Genomic DNA, 18,779 nt, shown 5'->3' with positions numbered 1-18,779 from the left:
GAGGGCATGGAAGGGGAAGGAGTGGGAGGGAGGCCGTGGGCAGGTATCAAGGGCCTGCAGACTTACCGTACACGTTGAGGCGGGCGGAGTGTGACTGGGAGCCGTGGGCGTTGTGGGCGGTGCAGGTGTAGGCGCCGCCCTCCCGCACCGTCACGTCGCTCAGATTGACGTGACTCACCACCTGGCCCAGCGCCGTGCGGAAGCTGCCCACGCTGGTTCTAGGGGAGAGGCGCCCAAGCTCACACGTTTGGCAAAGCTTTAACAGGAGTTGTAGGGCTTTCCCTGACCAGCTTTATGACCCTGGTGGTAATTTGACACTGCTTCTGTACTACAAACATGAAAAAAAGCTCAAGAGAACGAGATTAATCCCTATTTCGACCTTAGGAGAGAGTTAATGTGAGAGGTAAAAACGTCTCTGAACAGCGCCTAAAGATTCCGACGAAGCGATTTACCTGAGGGAGGACGGTGGGAGAGGGAGGGGGGGGCGGGGTTGACTCACCTGTGGGAGGGCGGGAGGGGCTGCTGGTCGCGCGTCCAGGTGATCACAGGTAAAGGGGAGCCCACGGCCGAGCACTTGAGGGACACAGGAGCCCCGGGGGACACCGTCTGCTCGATGGGCGTGTAGCGAAGCTGGGGGGCGGACTCTGGGGGTGGGGGTAGAAGGGTGGGTGAGTTGACTGTGTGGGCAAGAGAGACACTGAGGGTGAGAGGAATGGAGGGAGGAAGGAAGAGAGGGAGGGAGGGAGAGAGGGTGAATAGACTGTGTTGGGATTGGAGGGAGAGAGGGTGAGAGGGAGGAAGGGTAGGAGAGAAGAGTATAGAAAGGAAATTTTGGGGGTGGGAGGAAGGGAAGAAGAGAATAGAGAAAGGGAGTTTTGGGGTGAAGGAAGGGAGAAAGTAAAAGGGAGAAGAGTATGGGCGAAGGAAGACTTGGGGTGGGAGGAAGGGAAGGTGATAAATGTAGAGAAGGGAGACTTGGGGTGGGAGGAAGGGAGGAAGGGAAGTTCAGAAGAGTATAGGCGAGGTGAGACTAAGGTGGGGGGAAGTTAGACAAGGGAGAAGTTATTATATCTACACACACGTCAGGTAGTAATGAAAAGTAGCCTCCGGGGGTGAGGGAGGGAGGGTGGGGGGGATAGGTTATGATGGGAGGAAGGAAGTAAGGGAGACGATGAGACTATGAAGAAGAAAAAGGCAGTGAAGAAAGAGGAGACGAAGAGGCTGAAAGAGAATAACGGAGGGAAGAAATAAGAAACAATGAGACAGGAGGGAAAGGAAGGGAAGAAGCAGTTGATGAAGTTAGAGGGGAAAAAGGGATGGAGTAAAGATGGAACAAATAAATTAGAGGAAAATGAAGGAGGGAAGAAAGAGAGGGTGATGAGACAAGAGGGGAAGGAAGGAGAGAATACAGATGAGAGGATGAGACTTGTGGGAAAGAAGGAATGGAAGAAAAAGAAAAAAGAGTGAGTCAGGAGGGGAAGGAAGGAGGGAAGAAGAGGGAAGAGGCTGAAAGGGTATGACGGAGGGGAGAAATAAGAAGCAATGAGACAGGAGGGAAAGGAACGGAAGAAACAGTTGATGAAGTTGGAGGGGAAAAGAAAGTAATGAAAAATTATATTACATACAGAATAACATAAGGAAACTCTCTATTAGTACATCATTTATAGAGGAAAGCTTAAAAAAAATAATGGGTAACCGCAGAGTGTGTAGGTACCCCCCCCAATAAAGAATGAAAAAAGAAAAGGAAAAAAACGTAAATAGAAGAGAAAATTAAGTTACTATATTCGTGGTTCTTTAAAGTAACGAGAGACCAATGAAAGGATAACGCAATAAAAAATAAATAAAAATAAATAAAGATTCGCGGTCTGGTCTTCAAAGTAACCCCCAGATAAAGAATGAAAAAAGAAAAGAAAAAAACAGCAATAGAAGAAAAAACAAGTTACTATATTCGTGGTTCTTTAAAATAACGAGAGACCAATGAAAGGATAACACAATGAAGAATAAATAAAAATAAATAAAGATTCGCGGTCTGGTCTTCAAAGTAACCCCCAATAAAGAATGAAAAAAGAAAAGAAAAAAAACATAAATAGAAGAGAAAATTAAGTTACTATATTCGTGGTTCTTTAAAATAACGAGAGACCAATGAAAGGATAACACAATGAAGAATAAATAAAAATAAATAAAGATTCGCGGTCTGGTCTTCAAAGTAACCCCCAGATAAAGAATGAAAAAAAGAAAAGGAAAAAAACATCAATAGAAGAGAAAATTAAGTTACTATATTCGTGGTTCTTTAAAAAAACGAGAGACGAATGAAAGGATAACACAATGAAGAATAAATAAAAATAAATAAAGATTCGCGGTCTGGTCTTCAAAGTAACACAAAGCCCAAGAAATAAAACAGAAAAAAAGTAAAGCCGGGGCACAAACACGATTCGTATCAAGGTAAAGCAGGTAAGGTGAAGTAAATAAAGTAAGCAAACTAAATTAATAAAAGTAATTAGGAGCAGTGAGTAGCGGGCTTTTTTTTCACATTTGTTTCCTTTTTTTATGAATGAGGATGAAAGAAAATGATGGATAGAAAGAAGGGAAGAGAAGAGAAATACTGGATGGAAAGTGGATGGAAGGAGTAGTGATAGTGGTAGTAGTGGTGGTGGCAGTAGAAGTAGTAGTAGTAGTAGTAGTAATAGTAACAGTAGTAGAAGTAGTAGATGTCGGGAAAATAAACATGGGTGGAGGTATCATTTATGTAGTAGTTAAAAAAAAAAATAGTAGTAGTTGTAGTAGTAGTAGTAGTAGTAGTAGTGGTAGTAGTAGTAATAGTAAGACAAAAAACCTTACGAGTGACTTACTTATCTTACCTGTGAGTGGGTAGTGGGTCAGCCCCAGGTCACGTGACGCTCTACGCCGCCCACCAGCACCATCACCACCTTCTCTGTCCCCCTTCAGCGCCACCTGCCGGAGGGACGAAGAAGCGAGGTGAGGGGACGCCTTCCGAGGGTTGTCCGGACGAAGGAGACGAAGCGAGAAGGAAAAAAATACAGCTCCATGACAAAGGTGAGATATTAACAATTTAACACCACCACACGCACACGCACGCACACACACACACACACACACACACACACACACACACACACACACGTAGGATCTTCTCTCTCTCTCTCTCTCTCTCTCTCTCTCCTTCAAAGTTCATTTTCAGGTTATCTCTTGAAACGTTGCCTCGGTGACGGGGGAAGGGGGGGGGAGAGAGGGAGGGGAGGCGAGAGAGAGAGAGAGAGAGAGAGAGAGAGAGAGAGAGAGAGAGAGAGAGAGAGAGAGAGAGAGAGAGAGAGAGAGAGAGAGAGAAGGACGAAGAGCGAAGTACGAGAAGGAGAACGAGGAACTAGGGAGATGAGAAGAGGAGAAGGAGGAGGAAGAGAGGGAGGAGGAGGAGGAGGAGGGGGAGGAGGAGGGGAGGGAGGTAACAAGGTGAGCAAACAGTAGATCAGGTAAGAAAAGCAGAAAAGGTAGAAAGAGAGATAGAGAAGAAAATGGGAAAGAGTAAAGGGAGAAAGAAGAATGAGAAAGAAAATGGGAAAAGGCGAGAGGGAGAAAGAAGGACGGGAGAGAAAAAAAAACACGAGGAAGGAGGACGGGAAAAGCAGAAAAGGAAAAAGGAGAGAGGGAAAGGGAGAGTGCAAAAAAAAAAGAAAGTGAGAAAGGAGGATAAAAGAAGAATAGTATGAAGAGAAAGGGAAAGTAGAAAGGGAAAAGCCGAAAGTGAAAAGACTGAGAAAGAAAACTGAGAAAAGAAGGGGAAAAGGAAAAACAAGGAAAAAGAAGGTAAACATGAAAAGGAGAAAGGAAATGACGAAAGGAGAAAGAGAAAGAGAAAACTGAGCGAGAGAAGAGAAGAAAGTTGAACAAGGAAGACGAGAACCAGAACAAGCAATAAGGAAGAGAGAGAGAGAGAGAGAGAGAGAGAGAGAGAGAGAGAGAGAGAGAGAGAGAGAGAGAGAGAGAGAGAGAGAGAGAGAGAGAGAGAGAGAGAGAGAGAGAGAGAGAGAGAGAGAGAGAGAGAGAGAGAGAGAGAGAGGGAGAGAGAGAGAACGAGAGGAAAACAGGAGGGAGAGACAAACACACGCAGAGAAGTAGGAGGAGGAAGAGGATGTAGAACAGGAAGAGGAAGGAGGAGGGATGGAGGGAGAGCGGAGATGAGCTCGGAGGTTGCGTTACAGAGAAGGAAGAGGAGGAGGAGGAGGAGGGGAGGATAATAAGGGGACAGAGAGGGGAAGAGGAAGGAGATAAGGGAGAAACAGGAAATGATAAAGGACAGGAGGAAGTAGAAGGGAGATTATGTAAGAGGCAGAGACACACATAGGAGAGAAGGGGGGGAAGGGAGGGATGACCGCTAAGGGAGGTTAAAGAAGGGAGAACTGGAATGAGGATGAAAGAAAATGATGGATAGGAAGAAGGGAGGAGAAAAGAAATACTGGATAGATAGTGGATGGTAGTAGTAGTAGTAGTAGTAGTAGTAGTAGTAGTAGTAGTAGTAGTAGTAGTAGTAGTAGTAAAAAACAAGATGAAGACGAAAGAAGAGGAGGAGGAGGAAAAGACAATAAAGCAGAAGAAAAAGAAAAAAAGATGTTGAAGAAGAAGAAGAAGAAGAAGTAGAATAAAAAGAAGATAAAAGCTGAAAATAACAAGACGAAGATGAAGTAGAAGACGAAGAAGGAGGAACAGAAGAAAAAGAGGAAATAGAAGAAAGAAGACAGAGAAATATAAACAAGAAAAATGGTAATAAAGGAGAGGAAGAACACACTAAACTATAAATCACTCAAGACTGTACATTTCCGTCACCAAGGAACACGCCGTCAGGAGGAGGAGGAGGAGAAGGAGGAGACGAAGAAGAAGAAGAAGAAGAAGAAGAAGAAGAAGAAGAAGAAGAAGAAGAAGAAGAAGAAGAAGAAGAAGAAGAAGAAGTAGAAGGAGGAGGAAAAGACAAAGAAAATATGAAGAAGAGGCAGAGGATGAAGAAAGGATAGAGACGAAAAAGAAAAGAAGAAGGCGAAGGAAGATTGGTAAAATTAGGTAAAAGACGAAGACAGAAAATATAAGAGTGGAAGCGAAGAAGAAGAGGTGAGGAAAAGAGAAAGACGAAGAAAAAGGAAAAGAAGAAAGAAATAAGGGAGACGAAGACGAAGAAAATATAAAGAAAAAAGTAGGAAGTAGATGAAGAAAGGACAAGGAAAAGATGAAAGGAAATAGTACAGGAGAACTGGAAAAAAAACCGAGGAAAAAGAAAAAGAAGAGAGGAAAACGAGGAAGCAGAAGACGAAGGAAAAAAGAAGAAAATAATGCAGAGGAAGACAAAGGCAAAGAAATGAGAAAAGCAGGAAAAGTAATAAAATAAAAGAATATATGAAGACGAAGATAGAAAAAAAAAGAAGAAAAGCAGAAAAAGAAGAATACAAGGCGAAAACTAAAAAAAAAATAGAGGTTAAAGAAAAAGCAGAAAAAAGACGAAGATGAAGAAGAAAAAAACCCAGAAAACACCGAAGAAGAAAAAGTTAAAGAAGAAGAAAAGATGAATCCAGAAAAGAGAAGAACAACAACACAGTAAGAAGCAGTATCTCACCCAAGACTGTCCCTTTCCGTCACCACCAAACGCTGCACGCCCGACATCCTTTCCTAGGCTGCCGGAGACGTCCCCTGTGGCTCCACCCCCCCAGGACGCCTCTTTACCCAGGGCGTGAAGGACCCTGGGCCAGTAAAGCCTCCTGAAGGACCCCGGTGTGAAGTCCTGCCCCAGGGTGTACGTGAGTCTCCTGTTAGGGTGCTTCAGAGGGTGTTGGTGGTGTGTGGTCCCCCCGGTGGTGAACATGCCCCAGGTAAGGCTTCCCCCCGGGGCCCCCAGGACGCGTGGTGCCCCCTGGTCCAGCCGGCGGGTCCTGCGGGGAAAGGAAGGGTCGGTGTGTCAACATTACTCACTCTGTTATGGGAGAAGAGGAGGAGGAGGAGCAGAAGGAGGAGGAGGTGTGGTGGTGGTGGTGGTGGAGAGGAGTAGGAGAAGAGAAGAGAAGAGAAGAGAGGAGAGGAGAGAAGAGAGGAGAAGGGACAGGAGTGATGAAAAAGAAGGGATAGGAGAAGTGTGAACAGGAGGAGAAGGAGGGATAAGAGAAGAAAAGGAAGCAGGAGGAGGAGGAGGAGGAGGAGAAGGAGGATGAGGAGGAGGAGGAGACGGGGTAAGAGAGAAAAAGAAAGAGAAAAAAGGAAAAGGAGGAATAGGAGAATGATAAAAAAAGGCGTACGAGGAGAGGGAAAGAAGAAGAGAGAGGATGAAGAGGAGGATATGTAAAAGGAGTAACAGGAAATACTTCAGTTCCCCCTTTGCTACTTAAATAAACTACAGGAGGAGTTGTAGAAGGAAAATATATCAAAATCTATATATAAAACACAATCATATGACATAGCGTATTTTCGTGTGCTACTGAAACACGAAGACCGTTTTCCGTAGAGTTTCGCTTCACTTTCATCAGCTCAAGAAATGACAGCGTATTTTCGTGTGCTATTGAAACACGAAGACCATTTTCCGTAGAGTTTCGTTTAACTTTCATCAGCTCAAGAAATGACAGCGTATTTTCGTGTGCTATTGAAACACGAAGACCGTTTTCCGTAGAGTTTCATTTCACTTTCATCAGTTGTTCACAGTAAAGAATGTTATGAAGGAGTAAATCAGGTCGGTGAAGGATATTAAGGAGTTATTTACAGAGGGAAAAAGAGAGATTGGTTGTTATTTTATCAGCTTGTGTTTTGATAAGTCTCCGTGAGTGCCGGGAAGGAAAGAACAAATGTTGTATTTTTCAGAGGATCGGAAAAGGGGGACTGACGTATTTTCTCGTCCTCTCCTCCTCTTACTTCTCTCTCTCCTCCTCAATCTTCTTCAGCTCTTCTTCCTTTCTCTCCTTCTTCTTTTACTCTTCTTCCTCCTTCATCTTCTCTTCCTCCTCCATCTTCAACTCCCCCTCCTCCTCCTTCTTCGTCTACTTCTCCTCCTCCTCCTCCTCCTCCTCCTCATTCTTCTTTACCCATTCAGTCGAGTCGATGTAACACAGACATTGGAAGGAGTTTCTTTTCAAACCGAGTCATCCGCCACTCGAACAATCTCCCCTCAGAAGTAGAAAATGCGAATACCATCAACTCCTTCAAATATCGAATCGACCGTTATTTCGCTGCGTCGGGAGTAAACTGAATATTGAGGTGCTTTCATCTGCTCCTCAAGCCCCAAGTGGCTATCGATTAGATTAAATCACCAAAGCGGGCAACCTCGTAATGAGCCAATAAGCTTTCTGTTGCCTGCATTTCCATGTTTCTATGTTTCCTCCTTCTCCTCCTCCTCCTTCAACTCCCCCGCCTCCTTCTCCTCCTCCTCCTTTTCCTTCTCCTCCTCCTCCTCCTCCTCCTCCTCCTCCTCCCACTTCTACTCTTCCTCCTCCTTCTCCTCCTTCTTCAACTCCCTCTCCTTGTTCTCATTGCCGGAGACTTATCAAAACACAAGTTGATTAAAAAGCAAGCAATCTCTCTCTAAATATAATTCCTTTCCATCTTTCCTCGATCTGATTTACTTTTTCATTACTCTTCTCTTTACTCTCGATGGATGATGAAATGGATCCAATACTCTACGGAAAATAGTCTTCGTGTTTCAATACCGAACGAGAATAATACTCTGTTCCACTTGACTGCGAATTATTCATGGATTTTGTAATATTTCCTCTACTATCACTCCTTCTGTATCTAAATTGCCGTCAGGAAATTGAGGGAGAGAAGGAGAGTGAGAGAGTGAAGCAAGAAGGAAGGTTGAAGGAGGAGTGTAAGGTTGAAATAGAAGAGAAGGTGAAGGTATTGCCGTCATGAAATTGAGGAAGAGAAGGAGAGAGAGAGAGTGAAGCAAGAAGGAAGGTTGAGGGAGGAGTGTAAGGTTGAAATAGAAGAGAAGGTGAAGGTGTTGACTCCTTCTGTATCAAAATTACCGTCAGGAAGTTGAGGGAGAGAAGGAGAGTGAGAGAGGGAAGCAAGATGGAAGGTTGAGGGAGGAGTGTAAGGTTGAAATAGAAGAGAAGGTGAAAGTGTTGATTACTTCTGTATCAAAATTACCGTCAGGAAGTTGAGGGAGAGAAGGAGAGTGAGAGAGGGAAGTAAGAAGGAAGGTTGAGGGAGGAATGTAAGGATGAGGAGGGGAGGAGAGAAGGTAAATGTAAGGTTTCGAGCATACGCTATAACTGCGCGTGGCGGCGGTGCTCATCTCCGTCCCGTTGGCCCTCTGACCCTGTGGTGGGAGAGAACCATTATCCCGACACAGGGCCAGTGTAACATCCGGTTAACACAATTTACCTTCCCCAGGTTTCCCCAGGTACCCATTTATCGACCATCACGAAAGGAAGGATGGGATACACGCCGTTTGCCCAGGCCGGGATTCGAACCCAGGCCTGCAGATTCGTAGTTAGGGACGCTAACCACTGTGCCGAGGAGGAAGTGTGAAGAGGAGAGAGGGAGAATGAAACTGAGGGTATGAAACACAGAGACCGATAGAGAGACCGATAGAGAGGGAGAGACAGGAAGTGACGGGGAAAGGTGCTCCAGAGAGAGAGAGACAGAGGGAGAGAGAGGGGGAGGAGGGCAAGAAGGGACGAGGGAGGAGAGGGAGGATGACGGTGAGAGAGAGAGAGAGAGAGAGAGAGAGAGAGAGAGAGAGAGAGAGAGAGAGAGAGAGAGAGAGAGAGAGAGAGAGAGAGAGAGAGAGAGAGAGAGAGAGAGAGAGAGAGAGAGAGAGAGAGAAGCAGGTAGCAACACGAAGGCTCCTCCAATCACCACTCTTACCACACACACACACACACACACACACACACACACACACAACCTACACTCCCTCAACTCCCCCTTACCTTCACCCCAGGACCCACACGATCACACACCAGCACGCCACAACAAACGCCCACGGACAGAAGCGCACACACACACACACACACACACACACACACACACACACACACACACACACACACACAAACAAACACACATACACACCAATTACACCAGAACCACGCCGCCGCAAACGCTGGGGGAGGTGAGCGGGGCGAGGGATTGTTAAGGCGAGAGGTTCCGTGGCAGCCCCGGCGGTGGAGTGGGCTGCGGCGGGATCCCTTTTACGATTTTTATTGAATCACCATCAGTGCGAGAGGCGGGGAGGGTCTGGCCGGCTCTCGTTCGCTGTAATTGGATTTTGTCAAGAGTTTGGTCCGAAGACGAACTCGCTGAGGAGACAAATCTTCCTCTGGCGAGTCAAGGCGAGTTGAGTCAGATCTTCTTCTTCCTCCTCCTCCTCCTCCTCCTCCTCCTCAGACTCTTCCTCTTCTTCCGTCTCTTCTTCTTTTTCCTCCTCCTCCTCCTCCTCCTCTTCAGACTCTTCCTCTTCTTCCGTCTCTTCTTCTGTCTCATCCTTCTCCTTCTCCTTCATCGTCTTCTGCAACCCTCTTCTTCCTCCCCAGTTCTTCTTCCGCCTCTTCTTTCTTTTCCTTCAACTTTTACTACACCCTCTCCTCCTCCTCCTCCTCCTCTTCCTCCTTCGACTCTTCCTCTTCTTCCGTCTCTTCTTCTTTCTCATCCATCTCCTTCTCCTTCATCGCCTTCTGCAACCCTCTTCTTCCTCCTCAGTTCTTCTTCCGCCTCTTCTTCCTTATCCTTCATCTATTACACCTCTTCTTCCTCCTCCTCCGATTCTTCTTCCGACTCTTTCTCTTCCTATTCCTCTTTCTTATCTTTATGCATCATCGCTCCTACAGCTCCTTCTTCTCCTCCTCTTCTGTCTCTTCCTCTTCTTCTTTGTCGTTCTATCTTTATCTTCTATTGTTTCATATCTTCTCCTTCTCCTTTTCCTCTTTTTCTCCCTCTTCTTTCTCATTTTATCCTTCATCTCTTCCTACATCGACTCTTCCTCTTCCTTCTTTTTATCTTCATCCCTTATCGCTTCCTACACCTCTTCGTTCTCCTCCTTCTACTTCTTCATCTTCTTCCTCTCATTTTCTTTTTCTCGTCTTCATCTCTTAATCAACGCCACCTCCTTCTCCTCCTCCTCCTCCTCTTCTTCCATTTCCTCTTTTTTTTCCTGATTCTTATCCTCCATCGCATCCTACACCTCCTCCTCCTCCTCCTCTTCCTCCTCAAACACCTCCTCCTACTCCTCCGTCTTCTTCAATATCTTCCCTTCTTCTAGTCATCTTCCTTCTCTTCGCTCTCCTCATCTTCTTCCTCCTGTTTTCTTCTTCTTTATCCTCATCCTTATCCTTATCCTTCATTGCTTCTTACGCCTCCTCTTCTTCCTCCTCCTCCTCTTCCTCTTTCTCCGTCACATCTTTTACCTTATTCGTCTTCCTCACTTCTTTCGCTTCTTCCTGTCGCCTTCTATCCTTCCTCTCCTCCTCCATTTATTCAATCTTTCCACCACTCTCGCTCTCCTCCTCTTCTTTGTCTACCTCCTCCTCCTCCTCCTCCTTCTTCGCCGCCTCCTCCTCCTCCTCCTCCACTTTCTTGCATCACGGAAATACGAACTGGAAATCGGTAGTCTTCTCTAAGAGGAAAATATAAAAAAACGAAGAGAGGAGGAGGAGGAGGAGGAGGAGGAGGAGGAGGAGGAAGAAGAAGAGGAGGAGGAGGAGGAAATAGGACCCAAGTATATACATTTGCCTATCGTGCACCGACCCCATTATCGCCGCGGATTGTGCTACAGAGAGGCGGAAAAAGAGAGGAATTATTAACGAAAATCTCCACCACCACCAACAACAACCAACCGCGAGAGTTTTACGAAGCCTTATTACATTCGCCTCATGCATCGAAGTCCGTCTGTGGGTCGTTCCAATAATGTTTCTCTCGTTTTCTCTCTCTCCCTCTCCTTCCCCCAGTCTGCCCTCTAGCGGTGAGTGCGGACAAACACATGGAAAATACGACCGCCTTCTCTGTTAGTCTATCTATTGTTATTCTTCTTTAGCAAATGCGTGGTTATGATGTATATATATATTTACACACACACACACACACACACACACACACACACACACACACACACACACACGTTCGTCTCCGTTCTTTCTTCTTCTTATTTTTTGTTCTTTTTAATGATATGTGAATTTTTTTAAGTAATGAATGCAGGAACCTAAAACATATATAAAAAAGAAAACGAAATCGTCCTCTATGATATCCATCTTCTCTCTTCTTTATCTTCTCTCCCTTTCTCTTCTTCACGACTAAAAAGAAGTAAAAAAAGTTAATACTGGAAAAAATAAAAGCAATAGATGTAAAAAGTATCACTAAAAAAAAAAAAAAAAAAAAAAACGTGAAAAAGGTTCTGACTGCGGATTATTCGATTAGAAGAGGAGAAAAAAAGTTAAGAAAATAAATATAAACAAGAAATGAGAAAACAATAGAGAAAACAAGTGTAACAACCACAAATAACAACAAAAAAAGGACCCCCAAAATTAAAACGATTCTGGCTGAGCATTATTCGACTAAGAGAAGAGGAAGAGAGATGAGGAGGAAAAGAGAGAGAGAGAAAAGAGAAGGACGAGATTAAAGTAGAAAATGAATATAAGGAAAAAAAGATGTACAAAATAAAGCGGAAGATGGAAATAGTAGAGGACGAGAGATGAGGATGAGGAGGAAGAGAGAGAAAGAAGAAGGACAAGTTAAAAGAAGAAAAATAAATATAAGGAAAAAAATATATACAAAATAAAGCAGAAGATGGAAATAGTAGAAGACGAGAGATGAGGAAGAGGAGGAAGAGAGAGAAAGAAGAAGGACGAGTTAAAAGAAGGAGAGAAGAAGAAGGACAAGTTAAAAGAAGAAAAATGAATATAAGGAAAAAAATATATACAAAATAAAGCGGAAGATGGAAATAGTAGAGGACGAGAGATGAGGAAGAGGAGGAAGAGACGGAGAGAAAAGAGAAGGACGAGATTAAAGAAGAAAAATAAATATAAGGAGAAAAAAGATGTACAAAATAACGCGGGGGATGGAAATAGTTGGGAATGGCGGGAGGAAAGCCGAACACAATCCCGGCCAGCGAATGGGAGAGTGACGCGCGCGGGATTGTGGAAAAAATATACTCCGGGAGAATAAAAGAATTGCCAGAGAGAGAGAGAGAGAGAGAGAGAGAGAGAGAGAGAGAGAGAGAGAGAGAGAGAGAGAGAGAGAGAGAGAGAGAGAGAGAGAGAGAGAGAGAGAGAGAGAGAGAGAGAGAGAGTAAAATGTGGAGGGAGCGATACGAATATGTGAGGGAAAATGTTTAATATTGTTAATAAACGTTCAGGAGAAATTCATAACAGCGTGGACTAACCTACCACACCCACTACTACTACTACTGCCACTACTACTACTACTACTACTACTACTACTATCACCACTACTACTACTACAACTACTATTATTGTTACTATTACTACTACCTCTACCGTTACGACTACTACTACTACTACCGATGATAATAATAATAGTAATAGTAGTAATAATAATAAACTAACAACAGAAGTAAATTTATAACACAAAACCAACAGAAAAAAAAATCAATACTACTACTATTAACTAATAATAATATGAATAAAGAAAAACGAAAATAAAGAAAAACAACACCAACAACAATCATAACAATCAGGAAGTCCCTAACATCACTAAAAACAACAAATAAAAACAAGAAAAAAGAGTCAAATCAGCCTCCCGACAACTCCGAGGCAGTCATTCCCTTCAAGCACAGCAAACCAATACGCGAGTTTTTCCGCTCCTCTGTAATCGACTCAGGACGGACAGCCATCACGGCCATTTGTAGGTCAAGCACCGCACTGATTCGCATATTCATCCATTTACTCGCTTACTCACCCATTTACTCGCTCACTCACCCATTTACTCGCTCACTCACCCATTTATTTGTTTACTCACCCATTTACTCGCTCACTCACCCATTTACTCGCTCACTCACCCATTTACTCATTCACTCACCCGTTTACTCGCTCACTCACCCATTTACTCGTTCACTCACCCATTTACTCGCTCACTCACCCGTTTACTCGCTCACTCACCCATTTACTCGCTCACTCACCCATTTGCTCGTTTACTCACCCATTTACTCGCTCACTCACCCATTTACTCGCTCACTCACCCATTTATTTGTTTACTCACCCATTTACTCGCCCACTCACTCATTTACTCACCACTCACTCGTTTACTCACTAACTCAATCTTTAACTCTCCCGCTCACTCACTTCCTCATTATTTTAGTAATTTCTTCCTCACTTCCTCATTCTTTTACTCATCTACTCACCTCTCCCATAGTATCTTACTCATTTACTTCCTCCCTCTCTCCTTATTCTACTCATTTACTCACTCATTCACTCTCTACTCATTTACTCCTTCATTCATTCTTTTTACTCATTTCCTTACTCTTTACTCATTCTTTTTTTTCTATACTTTCATGCTTCACTTTATATTTCACTCACTCATTCCTTCTCATTACTCATTAATTCGCTCATTCTTATGCTCACATACTCCCTCCATCTCTTACTCATTTACTCTTTCATCCACACAGCCACTTACTCATTCACTCACTTATTCCCTCCCTCCCTTAACTACTCCCTCACTCACTCACTCACCCACCAACTCCCTCCCTCCCTCCCTCACTTACTCACTCACCCACCCTTGCTCTCTTCTTTGTCTTGCATGAGGAAAGACAAAAGGTTAAAAATAAGTGCTAAGCGGCTTTTAGAATTGCCTTACTTATTCATTTTACATTCGAAGTATTACAAGGCTGCTCGGGCGACACAACGACAACAACAACAACAACAAAAAAAAAAAACAGCAATGATAACTAAAGGAACAAAGGCCAGTGATGATAAAAAAAACAGCGAACTTCCACCTTGCTATTCACTAACAACAACAAAAAAAAAAGGAAAAGAAAAACGGAGTAGTATGTGTCATCTTCCATCTTTCTTTTTCACCTAAGCATTTTTTTGTTGTTGCTTATATTACGTTTCATTTCCTTCAGCGAGCAACAACAACAACAAGTAAATAACGATCAATACTTAAGAGAACGTCCATTTCTAGTCGATCATAAAAAAAGAAGCAGTTTGGGGTTGTCTTTCGTCTTCTTTACCTGTTCTTATTTGTTTATATATAACGTTACATTTCCCTCTACAATAACAACAACAACAACAACAACAACAACAAAAAGAATGGAACACAATTAAGAGAAAGCAGGAGCAGTAATTAGCGGGCTTTTTTTTCATATTTTTCTTTACGCCATTGAAGTCTCCTTAGATGTAAAAAAAAAAAAAAAAAAAAGCATCCATCCACCTTCCTGTACCGTCATAAAAAAAAGAGTATGCAATGTTCTCCACCTTCTTTACTTTATCTTTTTCCTCTTTATGTGCTTGCGTTAATGACACAGCGGACGTTCACCTTTCTATGACCTCACATAAAAACATACAAAGTGCTCCACCTCCTGTACGTTACTTGCTTAATTTATTTTACGCTTTTTTCAACAACAAAGGAAGCAGCTCAAGGGCAAACACAATAAAAAGAAAATGTAGAAAAAAAAGCCCGCTAACCACCGCTCCTATAAAAGACGAAGTAAAGAGTAGCCCAATGAGTGTTGCTTTTATTACGCTCCATTCTCGCAATAAAAAATAAATAACTAAATAAGGTAAAGAAATAATGAAGTAGCAGCCGTTCAGCATCCCACGTTTATTATGAAGAGTAGTTGCCTATACGATGTCCTTTAATTTTTTATTTTATTTTATTTATCTTTCCTGTTCTATCTTTTTTTTTTACAGCAAAGGAGACAGCTCAAGGAAAAAAAAAAAATAAATAATAATAATAATAATGAAAAAAAGCCCGCAGATAATGAAAAAAAAAGTCCTTCTATATTACGCTCCATTGCCCTTCTTAACAAAAACAATACAGTGGGAAACAATTATGAAAGAGCTACCTGCTGTTCACCTTTCTATACGCTCATAAAAAAAGGAGTATGTACCTACCCGACGTTCTTCACCTTCTTTTTCTTCCTCTGTTTATATTACTTTCCATTTCCCACAAAATAAAAGAAAAAAAGGAAAGCAATCATGAGAGAGCTATCTACTGTTCATCTTTCTATACGCTCTTAAAATAAAGGAGTGCCCGACGTTCTTCACCTTCTTTTGTTTTCCTCTGTTCAAATTACGTTCCATTCCCCAAACACACACAAAAAAACAAGAAAAAAATGGAAAACAATCATGAAAGAGCTACCTAGTGTTCATCTTTCTATACGATCATAAAAAAAGGAGTGCCCGACGTTCTTCACCTTCTTTTGTTTTCCTCTGTTCAAATTACGTTCCATTCCCCAAACACACACAAAAAAACAAGAAAAAAATGGAAAACAATCATGAAAGAGCTACCTAGTGTTTATCTTTCTATACGATCATAAAAAAGGAGTGCCCGACGTTCTTCACCTTCTTTTGTTTTCCCTCTGTTCCTATAAATTCCATTCCCCACAAAAACAAGAAAAAAATGGAAAGTAATCATGAAAGAGATATCTACTGTTCATCTTTCTATACGCTCATAAAAAAGGAGTAACCGACGCCCTTCACCTTTTTTTCCCTGTTATATTACGTTCCTTTCCCCACACACAAGAAAAAACAAAAGTACAAATGAAAAACAATCATGAAAGAGCTCTACTATACGCTCATCTAAAAAGTATCTGAAAAAAAAGGAGTTTTTTCTTTTTTTCACACCTCAAAAAATACGAAAAAAATATGGAAAGCAATTATGAAAGAGCTACCCACTGTTCACCTTTCTATACGTTCATAAAAAAGGGGGTATGCGACGCCCATCACTTTCTTTCACTGACCCTTTTTCCTCCTTTTTTTTGTGTGTGTTTTTTTACGATCCAATTCCCTAAAAAAAAAAACAGAAAAAAACCCAGAAAACTATCATGAAACAGTTCCGTTCACCTTTCTATATTCTCATAAAAAGATAATGCGATGTCGTTGACCTTCTTTACTCTACCTGTTTTATATTTGTTATTTATTTTACGTTCCATTCCCTTCAAAAACAACAAAATAATGGAAAAACAATTATGAGAAAGCTTCCGTTCTCCTCTCTATAAGCTAAAAGACGTAGGCCTATGCGATGTCCCTTCACTTTCTTTTACTTTGCCTGTTCTATTTGTTGTTCTTTATATTATGTTCCATCCCCCTCAACAACAACAACAACTAAAACAATGGAGAACAATCATGAGAGAGCTACCGTTCCACTTTCTACAATACCTAAGCATAACTAGCGCCACTATAAAAAATTGCCTGCTCCATAATGGGATTGGGCCGACCACTAGCTAGGCCCCTGAAGAAAGCCTACCGGAGCTTTAGGGTGAGATGTAAAAAAAAAAAATAAATAAATAAAAAATAAAAAACAATACGGTCAGAAAATAAATAATAAGCGACGCACTTCATCTTCTTTTACCTTATACATTTTTCCTCTTTTTGTGTTTATATTACGTTCCATCCCCCTCAAAAACACACACACACACAAAATACAACCACAAGAGAACGGCCAACAGTAATGAAACAGCGGACGTTCACCTTCTAAACACTCATAAAAAAAAGAGACCATACGCTTATAACCAAGAAAATGCAACGTCCCATATCATTACTTTTCATCCTTATATTAAACAACAATTAAGAAACATCATTAATCCCTCTTATCTACATTTACAATCAGGAAAACTCAATGTCCTCAACTTTCCTTTCTCTTACTCTTCATATTTGCTGTCATTTTCTGAGCTTCTATTGCCTTCCATCTGTTTCCTTCCACGTTTTACTATTCAGCTGTTTTCTATATTGCGATGTGACGCCCACGCACGCAACACAACGCCAAACTAGAACCCGATAATTTCAATAGTTTTTCATTTGGGTTTATCGGCGCAAGAGAAAGAGAGAGAGAGAGGAAAGGGGAACGGGAGGGAGGGAGAGAGAGGGGAATGGCCCGTCAAATTTACCCAACGAATCACAGATATTTTTTTCGCCCGCCTCGGCACAAACAGTATTTTATTATTATTATTTTTTCCCTCCCCCCTCCGAGCCTGTGCCCGCGCCGTCCCTTTCCTAGGCGCTATTATTGATATTCTATACAAACAGTGAGTTGCTACGGATAAAAATTCTGGGGGACACACACACACACACACACACACACACACACACACACACACACACACGCACACACGGGGCGGAGGTGGCGCAGATGGCATACTGAATCGCTCCTTTATTTCATCCCGTTTATTTATTTATTTTTTCGCCGCGGACACGTTATTAAAATGTGAATAAACTCAACCACCATCGTTACCGTGTTTCCAGTCTGGTAACGCGAGCAGCCTGCCCCGCCGAATGTGTTTTTGTATCTGGTTGTTGTATATATTGTTATTTTTTGTTCCGGGCGTCATAAAAGAGTTTCCGTATTCATAGTTTCCGTAAGCATTCAATACCCTAAGCCTTTTAAATTACCTCGCAAAGACGGACGATAAAACAAATGCAAGTGGATTTTTTTATGCACATATATAATTTTTTTTTTGTATTTCGGGAATAATTCTATTTTGCTGGTGTCGCACACGCACATACGCACACGCACACATGCACGCACACACACACACAGACACACACACACACACACACACACGCGAAATATATATAAAACCCAACTTTAGTAACGCTTATATACATGTGCGCACGAATATTCATATCTATCTATCTATCTCTATCTACCTATCTATCTATGTACACACACACACACAAAAAAAAAAAAACGCACTATTCATATACCTTCATACATAATAGGAATTTAAGAAGACGGGCGCTGACACATGGAAACACAGGGTTGTCTATATACATGAACAGATGCAGACACACCACAAAGGATGATAAATGAATATGATTAAAGGAAAGAATAAACGAACAAATAAATAAGAGAAATGAATATCTGATAAACGTATAGCATAAGATGAAGAGGTTTTAGTGGGAAGAAGACACATACCTTTCTACTACTACTACTACTACTACTACCAACACCACTAAATTCTTCACGTACTTCTACTACTACAACCCCCAAAGCAACTACTACAACAACAACAACTATCCACACAAACTACTACTACCACTACAACCACCACCACCACTCCATACCAAAAAACAACAACAACAAAAAAAGCATGCATATATATATACCACCACCACCACCACCACCACCACCGTCACATCAAACACACGCTCCCCGCCATTCCCCCGCCGTTTCCTCGTCCCTTGCCTCGTCCATTCAGGCAGCGAGCGACAAAAAGACAGCAAGTTCCTCCGCCATGACTGATTTTGTGTTCTTTCTCCTCTCTAGTCAGTCTTTTCATGCTCTGTTCTTTTCTTTGGTCCGCCGGCGAAGAATGAAAAGCTTGATTCAGGTCTCCAGGTTGAGTTAGCTTAATTAGAGGCGAGGAGAGAGGGAGGGAAGGAGAGGGAGGGGATGAGAGAAAGAGGAAGGGAGAGAGGGAGGGGATGAGAGAAAGAGGAAGGGAGAGAGGGAGGGGATGAGAGAGAGAGAAAGGAAGGGAGAGAGGGAGGGGATGAGAGAAAGAGGAAGGGAGAGAGGGAGGGGATGAGAGAAAGAGGAAGGGAGAGAGGGAGGGGATGAGAGAAAGAGGAAGGGAGAGAGGGAGGGGATGAGAAAGAGAGGGAGGGTGAGTGAGGAAG

At 42.5% G+C, this 18,779-nt stretch overlaps 1 protein-coding gene across 7 annotated transcripts in view; it reads right to left on the bottom strand.

Annotated features, from left to right (window-relative positions):
- LOC127009023 (cell adhesion molecule Dscam2-like) overlaps positions 1-18,779 on the bottom strand; it is a 147,701-nt gene that overhangs the window by 30,398 nt on the left and 98,524 nt on the right. For 3 of the 7 annotated variants that reach the window (XM_050881615.1, XM_050881621.1, XM_050881622.1), the window contains exons 4-7: positions 5,618-5,930; positions 2,850-2,988; positions 500-644; positions 67-218 (exon numbers count right to left, since the gene is read on the bottom strand). In XM_050881615.1, the coding sequence (XP_050737572.1) occupies positions 67-218; positions 500-644; positions 2,850-2,988; positions 5,618-5,930 (749 nt within the window). The remainder of the gene's footprint in view (positions 1-66; positions 219-499; positions 645-2,849; positions 2,989-5,617; positions 5,931-18,779) is intronic. The other 4 variants (XM_050881616.1, XM_050881618.1, XM_050881619.1 and 1 more) reach the window with 4 other exon arrangements.

The sequence above is a fragment of the Eriocheir sinensis genome, chromosome 39 (genome assembly GCF_024679095.1).
Source record: "Eriocheir sinensis breed Jianghai 21 chromosome 39, ASM2467909v1, whole genome shotgun sequence".
Lineage (NCBI taxonomy): Eukaryota > Metazoa > Arthropoda > Malacostraca > Decapoda > Varunidae > Eriocheir > Eriocheir sinensis.
This window is presented reverse-complemented; position numbering and strand designations above follow the sequence as displayed.